At 42.4% G+C, this 26,011-nt stretch overlaps 1 protein-coding gene across 1 annotated transcript in view; it reads right to left on the bottom strand.

Moving 5' to 3' along the window:
• Positions 1-1,415: 1,415 nt before the first annotated feature.
• Positions 1,416-26,011, bottom strand: part of immp2l (inner mitochondrial membrane peptidase subunit 2) — a 253,688-nt gene continuing 229,092 nt past the window's right edge. Inside the window, exons 5-6 of the mRNA XM_049575278.1 lie at positions 12,455-12,557; positions 1,416-2,717 (exon numbers count right to left, since the gene is read on the bottom strand). Of these exons, the coding sequence (XP_049431235.1) occupies positions 2,592-2,717; positions 12,455-12,557 (229 nt within the window). The 3' untranslated portion in view covers positions 1,416-2,591. The remainder of the gene's footprint in view (positions 2,718-12,454; positions 12,558-26,011) is intronic.

Below are 26,011 nucleotides of genomic sequence, written 5' to 3'. Positions count from 1 at the left end.
CCATTTACAATGCGGCCCTTGCTGCTGTACCTAAGAGACTGAACAACAAAGACTGCCCGAAACTAACCTCAAGTGGCTCAAAGAAACACAACGACAGTCGTTCACTGGTAACCACACATTATGCCTAACGACTGTCACTCACCAGTGGCCCCACTCACTCCTAACGACTGTCGTTCACTAGTGTGACTCACCTGACCCAAACAATGGTCCGGTGAAACTCCACTAACGAAGTATTGTCTTATGAGGGTGGTGGGTGTACACCTCCACAGAGGTTAAAAACCTGAGTCTTACTCCACTGTTTGTCAGACTAGTGAGGACTAGTCAGACCGATGCGTTGAGAACTGATGAAGCCGCTTGGATAAGAGGCGAAACGTCTTCTAGACAAAATCAAAGTCCAGTTGCCTACGATTTAATTGTTGCCAAAATGTAATGTAATGTTAGTAGCCTGGTGTTCGCCACGTTGTGTAGCATTGTGTACACGGTGTGAAGTGAGTGTTACTCTGTGTACACGGTGTGTGGCGAGTGTTACTCTGTGTACATGGTGTGAAGTGAGTGTTACTCTGTGTACGGTGTGTGGCAAGTGTTACTCTGTGTACATGGAAGTGCCGCCGGCTTATTAGTTGTAATAACGCATTATCCACTGGGAGGCGACAGAAGTTACGCACTATAGCTTTAACCTTATCGTTTCTATCCCAGTTAAATTGAAAAAAAAAAAAAAAAAGCCTTTCTAATGCCAGGTAGTTAAAAGACGTCATGTTTCATTCAGAACTAGGAAAATCTCATTTAAAAAAGCAGAGTGACTAATTTTACCCCCATTAAGATGGGTATGAGTAATTACTTTCCTTTAATATTGAAATTCCCCTGGCAGTCCTTCATTTTATTATTTCATAATTTAAACGTATTGTAGCCTGTTCGGTCAGCGAGTTGGTTTCAGGCAGAAATAATTTTTGCTCTACAATAGGGTCTTCTTCCTGTATGCTGGGAACCTTTGGGAAATTCAATAAAGAGAATTAGATAAAAAAAACAACAACAAAAAAACGAATTTGCAGCCGGACTCTGTGTCTGTTAACTGATGGAGGAAGCATGGGTCGGCATGCGGCTTTCTTCCTGTTGGTGTGCAGATCCTGCGCGTCTAAACAAGGCCATATCTCACCACGGCAACGCCGGTATCCTAGCAGCGGCAGCCGGCAGCGTTTGTTGGCACGGAAACAGAGCAGAAGCTTAGAGACACACACACAGAGTCAGAGTGATGAGTCTTTCCAGCTCTCTGTAAATAAGGTAAATGCAGGATGTAAAGAACCATGAGATGTGCAAACACAAGCTTTATAACCCAGGGTGGCTATTTGTCAGTCAGAGCTGACTAGTATAACAGGTCAGGTTTTAATTCACAACGCATAGACAACCATTTTGCTCTGCAGGGTGCAGTTTATTAACCTCAGACATAAACCATAAACCTTAAATGTCAGATTCAATTGGCACAGACATACACATCACATTTGAGTGAATTAATTATGCAGATGTGAGCCCGCTGTTGTGCGCTGCCTCTGAGGGAGGGTTGAGTACACCTGCATTTAGCCCCACTTGTGCTTTCCAGGGTCCCATTACGCCGTGACACAGCTGTTAGCATCGCAGAATCAACAGCTACAATTGAGAGCTCCATTTGGCTGAATTTACCACAAGTGCTCCCTCGATTTGATTTATGCAAATCAGCAATGCGCCTCTTTAAAGACGGAGCTTTTCAGCTGTTTGAGAAGCGGGCAGGAGTCAGCTGGCTGTTTTGTCTTGTGTGGTTTCCCTCTAATTAAGACTTCAGATAACCTGGTTGATGTGGGTGACTAAATGCTCATTTCTCCTCTCAGAGCATTTTAATAAAGGAGGGAATATTCATGGGATCTGTGTGAACTCTCAGCAGCTCTCCGCTCAGAGGTGACAACACCAGCAACACAAACAAAAGCACAGTGAAAATAGATTTTTAGATAATGACACAGACACTGTCGTCTCCCATCCTACTGGAAAGTAATTGAATTCTGTTATCCTCAAGTGCACTCCAGAGGTCATGAGCATGAAGGCTGTGCTGACAGAAAACACATGAAAGAAGCTTTGCTATGGCAACGTCTGTAAAGGGAAATACCGCTTAATTTTTCAGTCTATATGTAGTTATAAAAAATGTTTTCACTGGACGGTGTATCAGAATCTATTAGCATGCACCCAAAGGTGCAACATCAGCTAACTTGAGCTGCAGAAAACAAAGTTGTGAAGCTAAAGATGTGCGTTTGTGGGGTGACAGCCTTTCTTTAAGGAAGAATTGTTTATGTCTCTGGAAACGACTGGACTGTGGCAAAATTAACAAAACACAAAATCAATATACAGTCTAACAGTTTACATAACGACTCATGACTCACTCAGTGACTCAACAGGAGCATCTGTTTTCTCCTGTGTTTAACATTCTAGGAAAAATAGCAGTGATACAGTGTGAGGTTTGAATGCATTCGTACAGCTGTGAACAACTCTGTCTTTCCAAACATTAACGGACGCCTCGTTTCAGTTTAGATGATATTACCAGAGCTATAAAAATCTGTGTTTGTGTGTCTTCACCCCTCCTCTTCCTCAGTGTCCAGCGGTCCTCGGTTTGGGGGCAGAGACGGCTTGATTCGCTGCCAACGATTTGGTGGCCAGATGATGTGGGAGGCGCGACCGTGAAGCAGCCCCACAGACACCTGGGAAAAAACAACAACAACTAAAAACATAACTCAAGGCAGAATTTCAGAGACGATGTACAATGAGGCATCTTGATATAAGAACATAACACAACATGGAGATGACTAACAGTGTGTCAACCATTATTTTCAGCCCAGTATCCCTCAGGCCCCGTGTCCACCAAAGCGTTATTTCCCAGCTGAAAACGCCAACCGCTCCTCAGGAAACGCCAGGCTGGGAGCGCTTCACTGCGCTTTGGAGGCGCAGTGTTTTTTCAGCTGAGACGCCTTGGTTGCATCTGGTTGCTATGATACAGAATGTCTACAAAAGTAAAAATGTCAGCGCAAGGTAGAGGACTTGCTCTGGATGAAGGGGAGGCTGAAGCACGTAGGGAGAGAAGACGGAGCCACTCATCTATGAGGGTTCATGAGAGCAAAGACATATTAATATTTATACAGTACATGAGCATATTTCTCTTCCATTGTTGTTATTGTTGCTCCAGGGTATCTGCAGGTTTCAGTAAGTTAAATTTAAGACTTTTTAAGACATTTTTAATGCCACCTTGAATGGAATTTAAGACCGAAAAAACTATAAATATAAGAGATGGTTGGGGGATCCCGCTGTATTATATATAACCAGTGCTTAATTTGTAAAATTAGAAGTAGGGGAACACTTTTGGCCTCTGAGAGAGCAGTGTACCCCCACTCCCAAAAGTGGAGGAACACTTTTTTTAAGCGGCACCCGAGCCGCCTCACTGCGCAACTCCGAATGGAATGGTTGTGACATCTAGTATTGTCATGGTACCAAAATTGGGACCCACGGTACGATACCAGTGAAAGTATCACGGTTCTGAGTAGTATCAGGATACCACAGCAGAAATGAGGCAGATGTGCCTTTTGTCATTTATAAAAAGATAAATCACTTTTCTATAATACATCAATGATATTTCAATGGAATAAATTACTTACTGACTTATTTATACTTCAAAAACAGCATCAATAAGTGATTAACATAGGGGGGATCAAAATAAAATAAATAAATGAAATAAAAATCAACCAGCCACCCTCCTCCCCTTCACAAGTAAAGAACAGTCCCTAAAGTGCGGTGAGGTTTGTGGGCCGTGAACGGCCACAAACAGAGAAATGTGAACGGCTCGTTTCTCCTCTGACACACCACATACCTGTGTGCCGCCACGGCTCAGCTGTCCAGGTACTACTGGGCAGTCATGACACCAACAAAAGAGGAAATTAGGCTGCTGGATCTGGAGTCGACTTCTCTGTCGCCGGTTATCCGTTATTTTGTGCCACGGAGCCGCCGTAGGCTATTTGGCTGCCGTATTCCTGTCTGTGACCCCCGTTCAATCCACAACCAGCAGGATTCGCCTTTCGTTTCTGCTGCTGGTTGAAATCTGGACTCGCACAGCGTGCTGAATGATTTATTTTGCTGGCACAAAACTATTTTTAGTCACAAATGCGAGTAAAATGCTCGCACGTAGAGCTTTGTGGAAAACAACTCACTGCCGACAAGTAAAAAGACATAAATATGTCACTGCTCAAAGATACTCACATGTCTGGAAAACAAACCACTACAGAAGGATAGTATTAGTATAATTATCTGACAAATACTAACATATACATATACTTAAATTGCAACAGGCAGAGGAACATGTCTGAATCCAGCTAAAGGTAAACACAGACCTTCATTTCTCCTTTCCGTTACGTTGTCGGATAATTATACTAACAATCTGAGCCTATCTGTGTGAAAAAAAAGCACTTTTAGTGGATGTATGTTGACGTTGTTTGACGCTGTCTGAGTGCCCTATTATTTAATATAGCGCACACTCACGAGCTGCAGGCAGGTCAGCCCTAGCTTCGTACTGGAGAAATGTCAAATACTGAACATCCTATCACTCATTTAGACAAAAGTAGATCGGAAAATAGGGCCCAGGTTGAAAAAAACATTAGTTCCCCTTTAAAGTTCTTTTAAAATTTTCATTATGGATGTTTACAAAAAGGACACTTTCACTATTGTTCTACAACAAACTGTCATACCAGTGAGTTTGTCACTAAAGTGTATTAAAGCAAATAAAAAATATGTCAGAGGAGAAAAATGTTTGTGCCAGACATCTTTTCTAGTATTAGTTAAAAAGAGTCACACTGAGTATTGGGTCCTCAGAGTGGTTTTTAGTACATGTACTAACTTGTAACCTTATTAAATGAGTATTGTGTTTTAAAATGATTAGCCCATCTGCTCTTAATAATTTTATTGGAGCTACAAAAAAAAAAACAGAACTGAATATGAGGAAGAGCTTCGCTGTCTGTGGAGAAAAGCTTATTTTGGGAGGATTTTAGACCGTTTGATTTACATTCATGCTCAGGTCCACAGTCTTGCAGACATCAACAGCAGAGATAATTAAAACTGGCAAGCTGACAGCTGAAGATCTGGTTGTCTGACATCTTCCTCGCTGCATCAATTAGAGCTGCTTTGCATAAGGTCGAACACACACACACGCCAGCAAATGTCAAATGCTTTTTAATGACGTCTGTTATCTCTTAAAAGCTGCCGTCTATATTAAAAATAACACCGTGCTGCGTTCATCTCCGTCTTCAGAGTAACCTTTAGACAGCCAGTGCGCTCCGGCTCATGAGCCGACACAAAGCCGGACGCAGACAGACCAGGACGCGTTTGATTTGACTTCTCGGGTGTCCGGAAGGCTGAGGAGGGGCTGAAGACTGAACGAGCCTCCACATCAACAACAACTGCAGGTCGAGATCTAGTTTAATAACATGAAGTAATGAAGCAGCTGATTAATATTCATCTGCTGCAGCTGAGGAGCAGGTCAGTGGGCTGTTATCTGCTCAGGCAGGCAGCGAGATATTAAAAAAAATTAGTGAATCAAACTTAATTTATTATGCACATTTCAAACAACTGCTAACCTAGAAATGTGAAACCAGCTCAAGAACCAGATCTTAAAGCTGTGAGTGCTGACAGAGGATGTCTGGGTCAGCAGCAGTGGTGTAGTGGAGGGTATACGCAGGTATACCCAACTCTTTTTCTGACCGTTTACAGTATACCCACCTATCTGCCCAAAATTCATTGGAATATATACAAGAGTAATTCCGCCTCCTCCTTGGTAGCCAAACCATCTACCTTGTAGTATGCCCACCTTATCAACTACCACTACACCACGCCAGGTGTTGCCAAAGAGCCCTCTAGAGGTGTGATGTGCCTATCACGGAAACACCAGTAAAGGAGGGTACCCATCTGATGACCCCAATGAAGAGTACGACAGGGAGGACATGACTGGTTCCATTTGGTTTTGTTTGTATTATAAGTTCTTTTGTTTTGGCCACATTCACTCCCAGTTCACTTGCCTGACTGGAGGCCTGAAAAACAGTGACCTTGCTAAAGTTAGCCTCTTCAAACATGGCTTTATCCTTCAGTAGAAGACCAACCAGATCATCCAACCAGCCAGAGCCACATCACCCACATATTTAAACAGCTTGATGTTATTGCAGTGGGTCATTCCACATGAAGAATAATGGTGCATTTGTTTTGTACTTGGAGGTCAGAAGTCGGAAGTGGGAATGACGTCACCTCCGAGTTGACGACAGTTTTTGCATTCTAGTTGACATCGGTGGACAAGTCGGAAAAAAACATGGACGCCCGCAAGAAAGCCTTTGTTGCCCTACAGCTTCAAAACCATCATGCACTCCAACTGATGAACGCCGCAGATGAGGCTGACCTGATGTAAAACAAATAAGATAAAATTGCAAAAAACAGTACTTTAGCAGAGTGTTTTCTCACTATGTATGTGACCGGCAGCCATCTTGAATTCGTACGTCGGGGTTGATGCGGTTGTTCCGAGTTTCCGAGTTGGAAATCCGATCTCAGGGTGCGTTCAAGTTTAAACTTCCATAACTGGGAACTGGGAATTTCCGACCTCTGAATACAAAACGAACGCACCATATGACACGCTCACTGATGTCGTCACGGTTCGCACCTCAGATCAAAGAAAACCTGCTGTTTTTTGGTTTCAGCTGAGGACTAACTTTTCAGGTTCTGAATTTTTGGTGGAAATGTTCTAAAATGTTCAATGTTAATTGCAGGAACCTGAACGTAACCTGATCCAAGCTGATGAAAAAGGGAATATCAGTGGTTCCTGCTGTGGTTCAGCTATCCTTCAACTGCTTCGTCATCTTCTTTGGTTTGTTACTGTTAATCCCTCTGTAGCTTAACTTTTCCCTCTTCAGCTTTCTCTTACTGGTTCCTTGGTTAGTTTGTTTTTGGTGCATTGGTTATTTGGTTGCGTTTCTGACCTTTTTTTTTTTTTTTTAACTTGTTGAGTTCCTTAGTTGATTCCTGAGTTCATAGTTCTTCTCTCTTCTTTCTCTCTTTGGTCCATTGGTTCCTTCCTTCCTGTGTTCATGTCCATATCAGGATGAGTGCAGAGCTCTTAGAGGCAGAAGTCTCAGCAGCTGGCTGACTTACTGGTATCGATCAACCCCCTCCATCAACCCCCTGCAGATGTATTGTGGTCATTTCATGCTTTGGGCTCAGTAAAAATCTTATTTATTGCACCTTTAAACATTTTAATAGGCCATACTTCCCACAGCATGAGATCGACTGACATGAAACCTTGTCTGCGTATTGCTTTCAGAGTTTTCCGCCATTTCACATATTTTTCAAAGTTTTGAATTTTTTGTCTCAACTACAAAAACTTAAGGAAAAGTAAAAAAGGCAAAACTCCACATAGAGTCACGCTACATACTGTATGTAGAGATTGTGGGTGTTTGTTTTGAGCTATCTCTGATCGACCCATAGGCTGAGAGCATCATTTGTGGGAGCTGATGTGTCTCTGAGTGAAAAGACTGTGTGGTGGGTGGCAGTGAACACTGCAGGCTACATTCAAAAAGAATATATTATTCAAATGAGACCTCCTCGCTGGATGGGGGATATGTCCTGAATATACCCCATTGATTTAGCAGTTTTATTCATGTTCCTCCTGGTATGAATATTTGGCAGTGACGTTAAACTGTCGGATGTGAGTGCGTAGTGTGACATGAGGTTTTTCTCCCATTAAAAGAAACACAGTGCTGTGGAGGCCCGGCGAGATGCTGCCACAGTTTCAGCCATTCAGTGAGAAAAAGAGATTATGTGATTTTGTGAAGTGCGTGATGGTGATGTCTGTTAGGAGGGATGGAAGCTGACAGCCGCTCTTCAGCCCCACTGGGAAGTAAAGTCCAAAATACCGGGAGAGTGATAGAGACAGAGAGACATTTACACCACCTGTAAAAAGTGTCATATGATTCTCTGCCAACATGTAGCACAATTAACATGTAGGCGTAAAATGGGGAAAATGTGGTCTCAGACACTTTAAAGGGGAACTAATGTTTTTTTCAACCTGGGCCCTATTTTCCGATCTACTTTTGTCTAAATGAGTGATAGGATGTTCAGTATTTGACATTTCTCCAGTACGAAGCTAGGGCTGACCTGCCTGCAGCCCGTGAGCGTGCGCTATATTAAATAATGGGGCACTTGTCAACATACGTCCATTAAAAGTGCATTTTTTTCACACAGATAGGCTCGGATTGTTAGTATAATTATCTGACAACATAATGGAAAGGAGAAATGAACGTCTGTGTTTACCTTTAGCTGGATTCAGACATGTTCCTCTGCCTGTTGCTGCTCCCTCTCTCTCCTTGTCCGCTCTTTAGTTTCAATGAGCTCTGCGTCCGTGTACGTCCGTGTACTCCGTGTTCAGATAAATACGGGCTGTCATCAAATTCAAATGGCTCATCCAGATCCAGTTGGTCAAAATCGGGTAAAAATTCAGCCATGACTACTCCAAACAGAGTAACTCCTCGCATTTGTAAGTTTGTAAGACAGTTCAGCGTTAACTTCCTGCAACAAGTCAAATCTCACGTGACGTGAGATTTCAGAGCCAGACTTTCACTCTCTGAGTGAGTGTTTTGACTTGCCACAACGAACATGTCTGAATTTTTACCATATTTTGACCAACTGGATCTGGATGAGCCATTTGAATTTGATGACCGCCCGTATTTATTTGAACACAGAGTACACGGACGTACACAGACGTACACGGACGCAGAGCTCATTGAAACTGAAGAGCGGACGAGGAGAGAGAGGGAGCAGCAACAGGCAGAGGAACATGTCTGAATCCAGCTAAAGGTAAACACAGACGTTCATTTCTCCTTTCTGTTATGTTGTCGGATAATTATACTAACAATCCGAGCCTATCTGTGTGAAAAAAAGCCACCAAATGTCCGTGTTTCAAAGTGACCCTTTTTTATGTATGGAAAGTGGAGGTTTATTACTGAGACATTGCTGATTTTCCAGCGAGGATTGTGCCCTCAAGACCGTGCATTTTAAGCACAAAAGGTTCTCTTCCTGACAGTGATGGAGTGCTTTTTGTGCTTAAACCTAACTACATATACCAACATTTTACTGGTGACTACGTTGGGATGCCTGCACAGATGTGCTGGAGGCAGAAAGTAAAGCAGTTTATGCTTCATCCTTTAAAACTACTTGGTTATCAGTTACATTAAGCTGATTATTTGTGAGTTCAACTAGTGCTTTACCTACACACTGTGATAACTGAAATGTGTGTGTTATTTTTCCAGTACATAAACAAAAATCTATTAACGCTGTTTATGTGTTGGTAATTTCAGCCTTTTTATTGTGAAAATTAATTAAATGTTATATTAGCTCAAGCTTTATTGACCTTCACTGAAGCTGAATGTTATTAAATAAATGTTACATGAGAACACAAAAGATAATTGTCTTCCTGTCTGGTGTAACTACAGGCTGCTGTTGCTGCCTTCACAGAGAAACGTCTCAGGAGGAAACTATAAATCCAGAGGAGCTCTGCTGAGCTGTTGGTCCGTGTGTTCTGGGTTTCAGATCTGAGGGGATTTCCTCTGAGCTCCTCAGCTAGATTCCTTTCAGCTGGAGATCGGGGCCTTCTGTCTGGCCTGTAATGTGCCGTCCATAACAAACAACACTTTTGCTGCTGGAAATTTCATACCGCTCAGCCTGAGAGGGTCGAACTACAAACAGCAAGCAGAGAGGAGGAGTCAGTGTGAGGATGTTAATACTCTGTCTGCATCAGAGAAACCTGAAGTGCAGCGTTAATGAAATCTTAATGTTTGGAGGTAAAACTGTAGCATCTGTCAGGATGGACCAACAGAAACATCCATATCTGTAAACACACTTGTCCTCTACACAGACTTCAACTGAAATACTTGAGTATTACTGAAGAATTTTTACTCTGGTACAGGTGCATTCACTGAAGAATCAGAATACTTCTTCCACTGCTGCATACAGTGAATAATCTGTCATTTCAGTTTCCTTCCTTCCTTGCTCTAGTCTGAAGGAGATGCAGGTAAACCCAGCTCAACATCAGATTGGACAGATAAAACCCTGACCTATGACATAAAATGCACACACACACACACCATTTATCCATGGATTTTCACTAAGCTCCATGTTCTTTTTCCGCCTAAAAACATGGTTTTCCATCAGAGTTGAATGGAGCGGTTTAAGGGTGTACCGCCTGACAGTAGTTATTATTGACATCTTGGTGTTAAAGCAACTGTTCGTCTGCTAACTGTATCACAGCGCAGCAGGAAGCGTGTATCTACTCATGGACAAAAAGCCTGTGCTCGTGACAGTGCAAGGTGCAAACATTAATGGTGTTCTCCCCCTCTGAGCTGTTAGCTAGCTCAGTAGGTGAGCTAGCAGTACAGTAGATGCATGTTTCCTTCTGATATGGTTGGTGGGTGTAGTTCAGTAGAAAGACAATAGTTCCTACATGAAACTGCTCACAACAAAGTCCGTGGATTATCTTGAGTAACTGGGTTATGATTTCTGGAATGAGACATTGAAGTTGAGCTTTTCAAATGTATTTTTTGGCACTTTGAGCACCACAAGCTGAGTGCCATTATATCGGAGAGAAAGCAGACATCTCTGCGGCTGATATCTCCAACACTCTGCAACTCACACCAAAACTATCTAGTTTGATAAACAGCAGCACAGGTAGCTTAAAGTCCCTTTCCTGCTGCACAAAATATACACTAACACCCACAAACATCTGGCTTTTTCATGTAATGGAAAGGGTTACAATCAGCATTCATTCCTGGGTCAAATAACTCCGTTAGTTACGGTTATTTATCAGCTCCAGCTACAATTGGCTTCCATCGGCAGCGTTGGATACACGACACTTGTGGATGCGCTAATTTTAGCCCTTTTGCTGGGGTGATGCAATGACACGCCACCACAAAATCCAATCTGTCTCCATTTAAACAGCACTAGAACATTGTTCCAAATTAGTTTGCAATGAGTTTGGCAAAGAGACTGAATAAGTAACATTTTCACTGGCCTCCATGCTGCTTTCTGCTGTTTACTAACTAATGTTTCCTGGTGCGTCCGTGACATCAAACAGGACACACCAGAAAGAAAAACAAAAAACTCTCAGGCAATGGGAGCTTATCGCACATTTTTAGCAGGTTTTCCAGTGTTTTAAAAACACACACCAGGGTTCCCATGGTCATGGAAAACCTGGAAAAGTCTCATTTTCTAGGCCTGGAAAAGACATAGATATAGGAAAAGTAATGGTATTGTTGTTGTGTGTGATGAAATTAATTGTTGCAGTAATCTTCTGGAGCGTTCCATGTCCACTTTCACAGCTTTTGCCTACCTTATTATTTTGCAGTTGTCTTTTACACTTGCACCTGGGAATGGGTTTCTAATTAAATGCATTAAGAATAGTTCCATTTTCCCTCATGCATGAAAGTCAATGCCAGATTGATGTACAGTGAGTGTTTGTATACCTGTGCTCGTAGTTTGCAGTATTTGAAGTGAATATGAACATAACTGGGCGGCACGGCGACGCTGTGGTTAGCATTGTTGCCTCACAGCAAGAGTGTTCATGGTTCGTACCCAGGGTGGGGGGCTCGAATCCCAGGGTGTATGGAGTTTGCATGTTCTCCCCGTGTCAGTGTGGGTTTTCTCCGGGTACTCCAGCTTCCCCCCACAGTCCAAAGACATGCAGGTTAATTGGTGACTCTAAATTGTCCGTAGGTGTGAATGTGAATGAGATCAGCCCTGTGATAGTCTGGCGACCTGTCCAGGGTTGCTGATTAATTTTTATACAATAATAAACATTTGATGTAAAGTATAATGTACAGTTCTGTTTGTTTTATACGATGTGAATGGTTTGGGAATTATTTTTTTTTATGGGTCCTTTAAAAGTCATGGAAAAGTTTTGAAATTTTGTCCATGAAAATGTGTGGGAACCCTGATGTGCTCATTTTGTTGGGTATAGGGGGAAATATGTATTTTTGATTTGGGGTGACTGTCTCTTTAAATATTTGCGAGACTTTGCTTATGCTGTCTTTGAAAACATGGCATTTTGGGACAAAATTACAAACTTTAAATCCCCCCAAAAATAAACACAGTCTCATATAGTGAGATGTTTTTGAGACCATTACTTTGAGTCTCCACAAGGTCAGTCACTATGGTAACACTGTTGGATGCGGGGATGTGCTCACAGTTTAGTTGCAATGTCAAGTCACGATTATTTTATTATTTATTTTGTTGTGTAACTATGCAGCGGTTCTGTATCTGTGCTTCAGCCTCATGAGAGAAAAAAGTAATCAAACTGTTATATTTATGAAAACTTTGGGGATGTGCTGTGTGGATAGTCTGAGAGGTGATCTGTGTGTTGAGTTCATACCGGTCCGAAGCTGTTGCTGTCCAGACTGTGGCCGTGATGATCCCCCTCGATCCAGAAGTGACCGTCAGGGACTCGAACATACCGGTTCTTGTAGCCCAGAGTCCTGATGAGAGGAGAAATAAAAAATAAGATTAGGTTTTTAATCAGGCCTCTGCAAGAAAAACCCCTGGAGGCAGTGAAATCTAATGATATTAAAGCAGCTGAGAGTTTTTGTTTAAAGATGCCTGATTTTGTTTTAGTGCCATTAGCGCACCCAAACACCAACATGTCCTCTCAGCTCACTGAGTGTTGACTTTCACAATATCAATAATGAGCTGGAAGACAATTTGGAGGAATCCTCGAGTCGTGTTGTCTTTAAAAACACATACAGACACTTTTATTGTGTTTTAACGAGCAGCTCTGTGAGGCAGTAAGTGCTTACATCGGCGCAATGCTCACACAATCTTAACATGTTTAGCAGGTCTTATGCTTACCATCTGCGTCACAAACAAAGCGAGCTGATGCATTGATGTGGGCGTGTTTTATTGTTGAGAAAGCAGCTTTTAATATTAACAGTTTCTGCAAAACAAACAGAAACATAACAGTTAAAGGAAATGGTGAAACTGAGCTGAAGTGAGAAACAGATTCTGACTTGAATAATTGCTTCATTACGTCTGATAATATCAAGATTTGGGGGGAAAATTGCGGTTAAGGTCCTGGCTGATGGCGGATCAGATCTCTGGGACAATTATCTCTTTCATTTCATTATCGTTAATCGTCAGCCTCTAAATCATCCCTGAGGCGTCACTTCCCGCCGCCGCCTTATCGCTCAAACAACAGATCTGATCCGAGGACACATTCAGACTAATAAGGGTGGAGGTGGAGGGGGCGATAGCGGTGGTGTTCGTCTCATGCTGTAGCTGCTTCAATCAGGTCGTCATGTTTATGAGGAGAAGGTCCAACGCCCTTCATCATCCCTCCGGACTGTTATGGGCCTGTTCCAGCCCTGATTTATCATTTAGAGGGGGAACATTGTGAGTTATAGCCTCAGTGACTTTTTAAATGGAAATTTGTCTGTGATTCTTAATGCGTGTGTGAGTGTGTGAGTGTGTGAGTGTGTGTGTGTGCGCAGGTCGGTCCAGGAGGCCGGCTGACCGAAGAGGCCTTGGATACATAAATATTGATTCAGCCACAGCAGCTGAATTTACTGACTCACAAAAAAACAAGCTGGGACCTTTTTGCAGGAATAAAAAAAGGTTACAGCCTATATGACACCAATTCTCTGCTACGTTTGAGAAAGAACAACTGTGAAATCTTTACAGAACCAAGGACGATTGACTTCACTGTATTTAGCCTTTTATTTAACCAGGTTTGGTCTGTAGAGATGGAGAGTCTGAGCAGAACAGCCGCAGGGAGAGAACCCTCTCTCGTACGGTCACATCATCAATCTGTGCTTTTTAAATTCATCTCAGCATCTCATTTTTTTAGATGAACCTTTTCTCCATTAACTGCCTGGCATACTTGTACCTTAATTATGTGCCAGGACTCCTTTCAGTAAACTCCAGTGAGGTGACGATACCTCAACACTGAAATTAAGAGGAGGAACTGTGGATCGACCCCGGTCACTTCCTTCATCATTCTTTACTCGAATATCTGTGATGCCTCTGAGCAGAATTGAAGCGTTTCAATAAAACCTATTTGGTGCTTGGAGAAATCGCACGTCAGTGCTGCATTACAGAATTTAAAACCGCAGTCAGTGGGCAAAGAAACGAAGAGTTATGCCAGTCATTTCCTTGAATAATTGTCTTTTACCCCGATGATTTCTAAACAGATTTATGGGCATTAAATCTGGATGGACATCAGAGATAATGATATCATCAGGAAGTGGAAGTCACACTGAATGGTATCACTATGTGTTTGAAGATCTGACTGACTCTTAGAAGGAGTGTGACTTTTGACTCAGATGCAGCTCACACATCTGCCTGAACAAAGACAGGCAGACAATCCATTCAACTGGTTTTACTTCACATTCAGTGTGGTTGAACTTTGACCTTTAACAGTGCTGGATGAAGGATTCAGATCTTTTACCTCAGTAAAAGCAGTAATACCACATTTTAAGAACACTGTTTCAAGTAAATGTCCTGCATTCAAAATCTAAGTAGAAACGTATTAGCATCAAAATATAAAGTAATAAAAGTAAAAGTACTCATCATGCAGGATGGCCATTTTCAGAGTCGTCACTTTTCCAACAGCATTTGTACAGCTCAACAAGGCTATTTTTTTAGTGACCTGTAGCTCTTTCAACAGCTTTTGTGCCATTGAACATGAGCATTTTTTGGCGACTCGTTGCCGCATTTCCAGTAGCTTTGTGCTGTTGAACATGGGTGCTTTTTAGTGATGTGTGATCACTTTTCCAGCAGCTTCTGTGCAGTTGAACAAGGTTTTCTTTAAGCAACAAGTTGCTGCTTCTCCAGCAGCTTCTGTGCAGTTGAACAAGGTTGTCTTTAAGCAACAAGTTGCTGCTTCTCCACCAGCTTTTGTGCAGTTGAACTTAGTCACCTGTTGCTGCTTTTACTGCAGTTTATGTGTTGTTGGACATGGCCGTTAATTAGCTATTTGTTGCTGCTTTTCCAGCAGCTTTTGTGCCACTGAACATGAGTATTTTTTGGAGACTCGTTGCCGCATTTCCAGCAGCTTTTGTGCAGTTAAACATGGGTGATTTTTAGTAATGCATGATCACTTTTTCAGCAGCTTTTGTGCTGTTGAATGTTGTGTTTTTTTAGCCACCTGTTGTCCATTTTGCAGCAGATTATGTGCAGGTGAACGTGGACGTCCTTTAGCAACAAGTCACCGATTTTCCAGCAGCTTTTGTGCAGTTAAACATGGGTGCTTTTTAGTAATGCATGATCACTTACCCAGCAGTTTTTGTGCAGTTGAACATGGGTGTCTTTTAGCAACAAGTCACCACCTTTCCATCAGCTTCTCTGCTGTTGAATGTGGGTGTCTTTTAGCAACAAGTTGTTGCTGCTTTTCCAGCAGCTTTTATACCGATCAACATGGGTGCTTTTTAGTAATGCATGATCCCTTTTCCAGTAGCTTTTGTGCCATTGAACATGGGTGTCTCTAAGCAACAAGTTGCTGCTTTTCCAGCAGCTTTTGTGCAGTTGAACGTGTGTTTTTCATTCACGTGTTGTTGCTTTTACTGCAGCTTATGTGTTGTTGAATGTGGTCATTTATTATCTATGTGTTGCTGCTTTTCCAGCAGCTTTTGTGCAGTTGCACGTGGATATCTTATAGCAACAAGTCACCGCTTTTCCAGCAGCTTTTGTGCAGTTGCACGTGGATAGCTTATAGCAACAAGTCACCACTTTTCCAGCAGCTTTTGTGCCTTTGAACGTGAGCATTATTTTAGCCACCTGTTGTAGTTTTTCCAGCAGTTTTTGTGCAGTTGAACATGGGTGCCTTTTAGCAAAAAGTCACCACCTTTCCATCAGCTTCTCTGCTGTTGAATGTGGGTGTCTTTTAGCAACACGTTGTTGCTGCTTTTCCAGCAGCTTTTATACCGATGAACATGGGTGCTTTTTAGTAATGTGCGATCACTTTTCCAGCAGCTTTTGTGCTGTTAAATGTTGTTTTTTTTAGCCACCTGCTGTCCCTTTTGCAGCAGCTTATGTGCAGTTAAACGTGAGTGCCCTTTAGCAACAAGTCACTGCTTTTCGAGCAGCTTTTATACTGTTGAACATGGGTGCTTTTTAGTAATGTGTGATCACTTTTAAGTAGCTTTTGTGCCATTGAACATGGCTGTCTTTAAGCAACAAGTTGCTGTTTTTCCAGCAGCTTTTGTGCAGTTGAACGTGAGTGTTTATCAGTCACCTGTTGCTGTTTTTCCAGCAGCTTTTGTGCAGTTGAACGTGAGTGTTCATCAGTCACCTGTTGCTGTTTTTCCAGCAGCTTTTGTGCAGTTGAACGTGAGTGTTTATCAGTCACCTGTTGCTGCTTTTCCAGCAGCTTATGTGTTGTTGAACGTGGCTGTTTATTATCTATGTGTTACTGCTTTTCCAGCAGCTTTTGTGTCTTTGAATGTGGCTGTGTTTTAGCAACAAGTTGTTGCTGCTTTTCCAGCAGCTTATCTGTAGTCGAAAGTGGGAATTTTTCAGCCACCTTTTGCCAATTTTCCAGCAGCTTTTGTGCCGCCGAACATGGGTATTTAAGGTAACACATTATATTTTCCTGTGGTTTTTGTTACATGTTAACCACAGTGTTATTAAAAATGTACATTTTCAACACATCCACTACATAACAACGTACAAATGTAACATATCATCGGTTTGCAGAAACGACTGGGTTGGTTTTGAAATGTAGAGTACATTGTTTTGTGGGGAAGGGACTGAATTTGGGAGAGGAAACTTTTATCAACCTATGGGATGCCACAAGACTCAGTTTTCAAAAGTGGTGACAGATTTTGTTTGTAAGGAAAGAGTACAAACTGTCGTATAGATTTAATAGTGAAGAGTTACTGATTATTTTTTACTTTTAAAAACAACTGGGTTGATTCATCTGGAGTCCAGTCACTATTCTGTCTTGGATTTTGTTTTTATCAACGCGTGTTTGAAAGTCTTCCAGTGAGTCCTCAAACTGACCTGAGCCGGACAGACAGCGTTATTGTTACTGAGGGTTTAACCCAGAAATAGCAGACACACTCATCCATTCCTGGACACAGCAGACACACTCATACACACCGAAATAACAAGAGAACACATGGTGACACTGCTGATGCTTCAAAGAGCTTCCAGATGCTACAAATGGCTCATCACTGTCTGAACAGTGTGTTTTAACTGAATCTGGAGACACACCCCACCCCGACCCCCGAGAACACACACCTGATTTAATCAGTGTTAACGGCAGCTGATGAATGTTGCAGAGGAGGTTGATAGGAGTTTAATGAGGCAGGCTCTACACACACTGGATTAAGACGGTTAAACCTGCTCTGACCTGTATGTGTGTGTGTGTGTGTGTTGACTGATTTATGCTCATAAAGTCTGCAGCTGGTCATCATGTATTTGGACTGAAGCTGTCAATTGCCAAACTTTTCCGTTTGTTTTCGGCTTGATTTTCCTGCTGACAGAGAGACGATGTGTCTTCAGTATCGCCTCTTACATCACCTGACAGTCATAGCTCAGTTTAATTGGATGGAAATATGTGGAATGAGACATTTACAGTTGACTGGATTTCATCATGCATAAAGTCCAGCGTAGCTCAGAGAGTTGATGTAAAGTATCAACACTACCAGGGTCAGAGGTTCACTTCTGTCTGGATTCACTTTTTCTAAAAATACAGAATGTACTATTATTATTTAATAAGTATTTAAATAATTAACTGATCATTTAAGTAATTTAATACGCAAAAAGACACTTGCTGGCTACAGGTTTTTTTTTTTTGGTTTGTTTTCTATCATGGTAAACAGAGTATCTTTGGGTCAAACACAACAAGATGATGCCATTGCCTTGGATTCTTAGATCATGTTTCACTTCATTTTGGTGTTTTATTGGATTGAAAGATCAAAAGAATAATCAATCATAAAAAAATGACATTTCTTTAGCACTGGGAAGTCAAAATTTTGCAAGTTCCCAGTTAAAATTTTTAACTAGAAGTCAGATTTCTGACTTGGAAAGTTGGAATACCCTCACCAACGCCCACCTCAAAATCCAAGATGGCTGCTCTGCACATCAACAGTAGTGAAAGCCGCAGTAATGTACTGTTTATTAGCACTTGTGTCTCATTAAAACAGTCGTATACACAGTCCTGTCCAACTTCTATCTGGGGACATATTGCTACAACGTTTGTATGCACAAAATACAGCAATAAGTGTTGTTATTACCTGATATCACTAGAACTGCTAGAACTGACATTATTCTGATTTTCATTTTTTTTCTTTTTGAGTACCCAGGGTAAATCTGTTGTGCAGACGGGAAATTCAGCATTCCAAAACAAGACATCACAGTAATACAGAATTAAAGGACATTAAGGGCTCGTCCCAATGCCCCCCCTTAGCCCTACCCCTTGGCCCTACCCCTACATTTGCGCGTTCCCACAAGGGGTAATGGTGTCCCAATTCGTTTTTGCGTGTAGGGGTAGGGGGCATAACGAGGGGTCGTGGGTATGAAACTAGCCCTTCGGAGCGAGGGATTTCAGATGCTGACTTGCCAGCATGGGGTAGACGTCGCCATGGCTACCACCGAGCAAGAGACGGGGAAAAAAGTTCATACATAGCTAACGTTACCGTCGTCAGGTTGCTTGTTAGCTAGCTAGCTAGCTAGCTCGCACTATCTGGCGTCTGTCATCTGTCCTGTTCTGCAAAATTGTCAGATTTTTCACATTACGATAGCACGCCAGCTAGTATAACTATGCTGCCTCCTAATGTTAGCTGGTAGCTAGCTAGCAGAAGTCCCCTGTCGTCTGTCGTTCAGTAAACGAAGCATGATGAATGCGGCAAACACGATCAGTAGGATGAACTCAACTGGAGACTCCATTGTAGATGCCGGTTGGAAATGTAGATGACTCGCAGCTTCCTGTTTAAAATAGTTACGTATGTGTGAACGTAACCAACGCAGTGACGTAGTGAGTGGTGTCCCAATTCCTAGGGAAAGATTTCAACCCCTACCCCTCGTTGCTTCATTTTGAGGGCTAAGGGGTAGTGGACAAGGGGGGGTATTGGGATTGGGCCTAAAACTGTCAACCACCTAAATTTGCACCACCCTCACAAGCATATCTACTGTGGTAACAGTTCTCTTAGTTCTCCTGGGACTAGACTAAACAAAAGACATTAGGCTGCGCATGCGAGCATTTATGATGATTGCCTCTGTCAAGTCCTTTTCATCTTATTGCATTAACCATAGTTGTCTTGGTTCTGGTGTTGATGGGAAGTGGTGGCTGGTATGCAAAATATCTAAGTTTTGAGAGAGTCATGTTTTGCCTCCAGCTAACAAAATGGCGTCATTGTGACATCAGCCCTAAAAGGGTCTATTGGCTGTTTGTACAAATGACCTATGTGGCTGTTTTTGGGGGAGGACAATGTTGAGTAAAAACAATTACAGCCACAGTAATCTGTTTCTCACTGGTCCTCCTGTGATTGAAATCCCTCCTGGTGCAACGTCCTTATATTTGAAAGCGAATCTTTGTTTTGTTTTTTGTTTTTTCATCAGCTCATTTTGAAATTTGACATCTACAAGATGGAAACATGTTCACACTAAGATATAAAGGGCTATCTGGGAACCAATATGAGGCCAGAGAAAATTAAAGCCACCAGGAAGCCAAGAGCTCATCAAATGTGCTGCTGTAATGTGAGCTACATCTGCTTGATGCTGAGATTTTTGGCCTCTATCTGTTTACATTCCTACAAACCAAGCCATTAAAAGCATGCCGAATTATCTGTTAGCGGCTCCTGTTTGCAGTGTACCCACGGATGTACAGACAGTCATCACTGGAAACTTTGATACTGAAAGAAACTTAAAAACATGATGATACTGATGAAGGTCTGCAGCGTCTTTATTCTGTGATTTCTGAGCAGTTTTACAGACATTTACTGTGGCTGGACATCAGAGATAATGATATCCTCAGGAAGTGGAAGTTACACTAAATGATAACAATGTGTGTTTGACATCTCTGTGTTAAAATATGAGTTATGAATCCTTGAGGGAGTATGATTTTTGACTGAGATTCATCTCACACATATCATCGCCTCTTCAACTCTCCACACCCCTCTAGGGAGGCTTTTGTTTTTCTCTCCTGGTTTGCTGAATGTCCATTCTGTGCCAATCCATCAAGCAGATGTTGAGATATTTTTAAGGATAAGTGAAAACTTGCTGGTGGCGCTAGATTAAAACGTCTGAGGATCACCACATTCATTAGGATTCATCCTGTGGGGAGAGAATATCTGCACCAGTCCAATAGATTCCCATCAGACATTTCAGTCTGGAGCAAAGTGGTGGACTAAAACACCGAAACAGACGTCAGGAAAAGTTGTGAAACTTTCTGGAGATAAATCCAAAATCAGCTGACCATTTGCAGATGACATTGTACTGGGAGGATCACTAAATTAGGCAGTGTTATTAAAGCTGGCAGCAAATTCGCCATTCTGGCTGAGAGAAGACGCCAAATTCAATTTTAGTTGCCAGGTTTTGGCAATTTTGATAAAAGCCTCCACAAAATGGGAGGCCATGTCTAATATGTGTTTACTGGCTGAATTCAGATTAAGTTAATTTCCAAAATACCGATGAAGTCTTCTTTTCGCTTCTCTTTGTGTGAATGTGAGGATTTTAAACTTTCCTCCATTAGTTTGTGTTTGTGTCTGTGTTTAGAGTCGGAGTGACTTTTCGTGTCAGTGGTGGTTGCCTCCTGCTGGAAGGGGACCTGTATAATGGTTTAACAGACAAATAAACTTTATTTATGAGTCACCATTAGTTCATTGCAGCTTCTTCCGCACCGCGCCACAGTTAACACTCCCACTTAGTTTCCTCCGGCCTGACAGCGACGACGGGAGATTTATGTGTGGTATGAGCCTCTCTGTTTGGAGATGAATCTGTAAAAGAATCCTCCCTCTGCGGCTGACGGTTATGTGGCAGGCAGACGGTCTGGCCTGCGCGGCCGAATTAAAACCTGAGCTGTGATTTATGTCGGCCTGGCCTGTGTAAGACAACACAGGCTGACTGCCAGCGTCGTCAGCGCCGCCTCCGCCAGGGAGCCCATCACAGGCCTGTTAATTATTCATCCCCTCCCCAGCCGGTGACCTGTAATTTGCACGGTGGCGCCCGACACAAACAGCTGCCGGGATGAATCACATGATGATGGCGTGTTATGATACTGTGAACACGCCTGTGCGGGTCTGGTGCCCTGCCACTTCCTCTCAGCCTCCCCCGCGCTGCTGCAGGGTCCCACTGTGGAGATCTGATGTGTTTGCTGGTTCACTGGGTGGTGTGTGCTGTCTGTCACAACCACTGTGTTCCCTCTGTGTGTCACTTAGCGGGAAGATCTGTTTTGATGCATCATGTCGAGCTGCATGCATGATTATTAACATCTGCATGACTTGTCGCAAAGGACATCAGTATATTACCCTGAGAGACCTGAAGTGTACTTCATTATTCAAGGCTCCAGACATGTTTTAAAACAAATACGACATACTCTTCTCTGAATAACAGTTTGTGTCTGAGATGCTTTCTCCACACATCAAGAAAAACGTATAAAAGTACATCTTCTTTGAAAAATTCAGAATCTATACGTGGACAAATATTGTCCATTTCAAAGGTTTAGCTGCTCGAATCAAGGTGTCTTGTTCTTCCCTGAAAAGTCTATTCTCAGTGTTTTGTTGACCTGGAGGCTTTAAGTTTCCATTTCACGCTGTTTAAGCTGCTCACTGAACCATGATTGGCTCCCAGAGAAGTTATGATGTCACAAGATCCTGCAGGTATGTCCAGGTGTCAAACTGAGACTCAAGATCAACTCAGAAAAACTGTCCTCCTTCAGCAGACAAAGTGACAATAACCAAAACACAGTTCTGAGTGGAGAGAATCTTTGAAAACCATTATGTTTAACTTTGAATGGCAGAGACCATATTTTTGGACATTAAAGCTGTGAGTGTGGGACTTCTACATGAGTTCACAAAATGCTGGCCAAGCCTATCATGACCAAGGAAAGCTCTCTGTATGTCTTAGGGCTCATTTATGCTCCCTTTACGTACGAAAATGTATACGTCCGTTTCAAGCGATGTTACCGTCACTGCCCACATACTTCCATGCGTCCTTTACGTTGGCATGGATGTTAACCAATATATCCACCAGGAGGCAGCCCAGTGTCAAAAGTTTATGACAACAACAAACTCAAAAACAAACATGGCGACTGTGGAGGAGATATTGATAATGTACCTCTTGCATAAAAGACAAAAACAGAGGCAGCGTTGTAGGAGGCGGTGGTCGGTGAGGCCGTTAAATACATCGCGACTGGAGGACGGAGAATTCTTTTTGCTAGTACTGCCGATGAAAGAAATTGAATTGTTATTTCTTCTTCGTGTCTCACTAGAGCTATGCATCAGGTAGTGACAGCAACACTGCCCCCATGGTTCACGGTGGTACTGCTCCATTTGGCCCGTATCCGTAAGCTTTATGGAAACATGCAGAAATATGGACGAAATGAACGCAGAGCACGGACAGAAGGCTCCGTCTGTATCCGGATCCGTATTTAACGTTGAGCATAAATGAGCCCTTAGAGTTTTGGTGTCGGGTGTCTGTGGAGAATTTACTGTTTTCGCAAACTGGACTTACGTGTTTTTACATCAACCAAACAGGGCTAAAGGGCGTTGAAAGGGGTCGCAGACCATAGTGATGGAGCAGCACCCTGTTCTGAGTCTAACAAACAAAACTGGTTGTTTTTTACCGAGACATTACTGCATTTTCGGCAGCTTTTCGGCAACCAAATGTGGCTGTTTTGTAGCGACCCATCCCTGTCTTTCCAGGGGGATAGTGCCACAAAAAGTGGATATTATTTTTACTGAGAAATCGCTGCGTTTTTAGTGGGAATGTGCCCCCAAAACTGTGTTTTTTTGAGACACAACACGATCTTTTCCTAATCATAGCCAAATGATTTTGATGCCTACGTCTAACCGCATTTTAACCACAACATTCTGGCGTTCAATAACACAACAAGACGACATTTTAAAGGGATAGTGCACCCAAAAATGAAAATTCAGCCATTATCTACTTACCCATATGCCGATGGAGACTCACATGCCTTGTGGAGATCCAAGGGGAGAGGAGGTAGCAACTCAACTCCACCTAATGCGCACACATTAGCGCAGTGTGCAGAGAGGCAGTTAGAGCTACAGGCTACAATGAGGCTAAAAACAGAGTTCAAATGACGTTTTTCCAAACACCTTTTTACGTCGGGGCTTCAGGACAATTGGATCACTACGGACGAGCAGTATGGAGATATTTTGTGGTTTCCATTATGTGTTTTTGGACGTTTGAATCTGGGTTGCCGTCAGCCTCCATTAGGTGGAGTTGTGTTGCTACCTCCTCTCCCCTTGGATCTCCGCAAGTGATGTGAGGACTCTGAAACTTCACCTGAGCCTCCCTCGGCATATGGGTGAGTAGATAATGGCTGAATTTTCATTTTTGGGTGCACTGTCCCTTTAAGACTCCTATGTTGCCTACAGCCCTGCAGTGCCAAGTCCTGTTTTGCCTCCAGCTAATAAAATGACGTCATCATGACGCTGACCCTAAAAGGATCTTTACCTACTCCCAAATTTGAGGAAACTCCCTCAAAAACCTTTTTGAAATATTGCATTTACGAGAATGAGATGGATGCAAGATCACAGTGACCTTTGACCATCAAAGTCTAATCTGTTTATCAGATGTACAGTCAGACTTATGGATGTTTGGACAGACAACCTGACATACAGACAGACGTGTGCACAGATGTATGAACAGACGGAGCGACGGACGGATGGATAACTCGAAAATACAATGCCTCTGGCCACAGCTATCGCCTGTGCGGAAGAATAAAAATGTGTAAAATGATAAAGGGATTTTCAGCCTGAATAGATTTTCCCAACAGTAGGAGAAAGAATAGCTCGCTCTTCACACGGTGTCAGGAGTTAAACAACCTTCAAAAGGGTCAGAGAGGACCCTTGTGGCAGGTTCTGGGTGATGAGTCACTCTTTAAAAATAAATGAGAATAAGGTGTTAATGAAATCCAAGACTTCAGAGGGAATTTGACCTTGTCTTCTTTACAAGTACAACACAGAGCAAAGTCTGATGTGAAACGTACAGAAATGTGTTCAGAAACTTGTGACTGAACCTGTGACTAATAATCACATGACCTAGATTATATATGTAGTCAGCGCCTTCATCTGATTATATAATACCATGATGAGACAGAAACAATTCAGTCATCAGTCACAAGTTTAATTTTGCAGAGTTTGTGCCAAACTTTTGTGTTCAGATTAAAAGGTAAAAATGAGAGAGTCTGCTAGAATGCTAATTGGACAGAGAGACAGACCAGGGACACGATGGTCTGTGTAATGAATAAAACCTGTCCAACAATCAGACGGTGAGTCTGGAGAAGTTGCTGTATCAGAGCCAGCAGCCCGGCCCGCTCTGTTCTCCTGCTGCGTCTCATTATCTGAACTGTGGAGCTCATTTCCTCACGAGAACGCAGTGTAACAGGGCTGAGAGCAACTCCTGCCTCTTTCTGAAGGAAACACACACACACACGGTCCCTGCTAAATCCAGTGCACTCACACTAAGAATAAAAATAGCTTTCTGCAACCTAACCTTAATGTGTTCTTAATGCTTGTTCAAATGCAATTCAAGACCAATTTCAAGCCGACATTAAGCTTGAAAAGTTAAAATACTCCAGTGAAGTTGGCTTCAGAGCACTCACACTGATCTCACACAGGGGAAATAACAAAAAGGTTCATTTTAAGGAACACACTCAGCACTGAAGTACTACGTTGCATGGTGTAAGACCACTTATTATGAGAGTGCATTGCATTTACAAAAGAAAAATTATAGACAGGGTACCTTATCTCATAATTATGAGAAAAGCTTAATAATCAGGTGTCGCTACAGGTTAAGACAGCGGGCAATGATGGCGCTATTACATTTAATTTGCTTTCAGTTCCTTCTCAGTATGAGACGCTGGAAAGTTTTATGTTACTAAATGTGGATCTAATATTCGTATGTCACAACACAATCGACAGGAAAAATCTCGGCATTGTACATTTCTGCAAACCACAGATACATTTGAACATTATTATGTAGTGAATATGTTGAAGGCTGTCAACATCACTGTGGTTAAACAAGTGGCAACCTCCGGAGCTGAAAAATGAAGCTAACGTAGACATGCCAAAAACTGCAGTTCCTCTAATGGCCTCTTGAGGCTGACTCGAACAGTGAGTCAATCCCTATAGACCCCCATGTTAAACTGCCCAACTTTACAGCAGAAATAAACATGTTTACAGCCTGGTACAAAAAACAGTTTTGGTCTCTATGGCATTCATGACAACTGCACAGGGGGTGTATTTTTATATAACTCACCTGTTTCTTTATTAATCAAATAAAGTAGATTACAACTGATGATTGACATATGACTGTTTTTGTAGTATTTTCTTTTGCAGGACCATTTTATTGACAAAGGGTGTAACTCACCAGTTTCCTCACGATAACTAGGACTGTCATGAAAACCGATAATTCAGTACCAAGTCGATGGCAACACGAAAAAAGTACATCGGTACCTGTTTTTTTTTCGGTATCGTAAGTACTGGATACAACTTTGCCCTCAGCGGGCTGTGTTGATTCCTGTCGGAACTAACGGAGGCAGTATACGCAAGTCAGTCTGTGCTGAGGACAAGCGCCGAAAAACATTGTCTTTGCTAGAAACAATGGCTTCTACAAGTGCTAGAGCTTAGATCGGGTCCAAAAAATCCGGTATCGAGAGTCGTATCGAGAATCGTGGAAATTCACTGGTATTGTTATCGACTACTGAAATACTGGTGTTGTGACAAGCCTACACAATACAATACTATAT

This window comes from Epinephelus fuscoguttatus, linkage group LG4 (assembly GCF_011397635.1).
Source record: "Epinephelus fuscoguttatus linkage group LG4, E.fuscoguttatus.final_Chr_v1".
Lineage (NCBI taxonomy): Eukaryota > Metazoa > Chordata > Actinopteri > Perciformes > Serranidae > Epinephelus > Epinephelus fuscoguttatus.
Note: the sequence above shows the minus strand (reverse complement) of the source record. Positions and strands in the feature narration are given on the sequence as shown.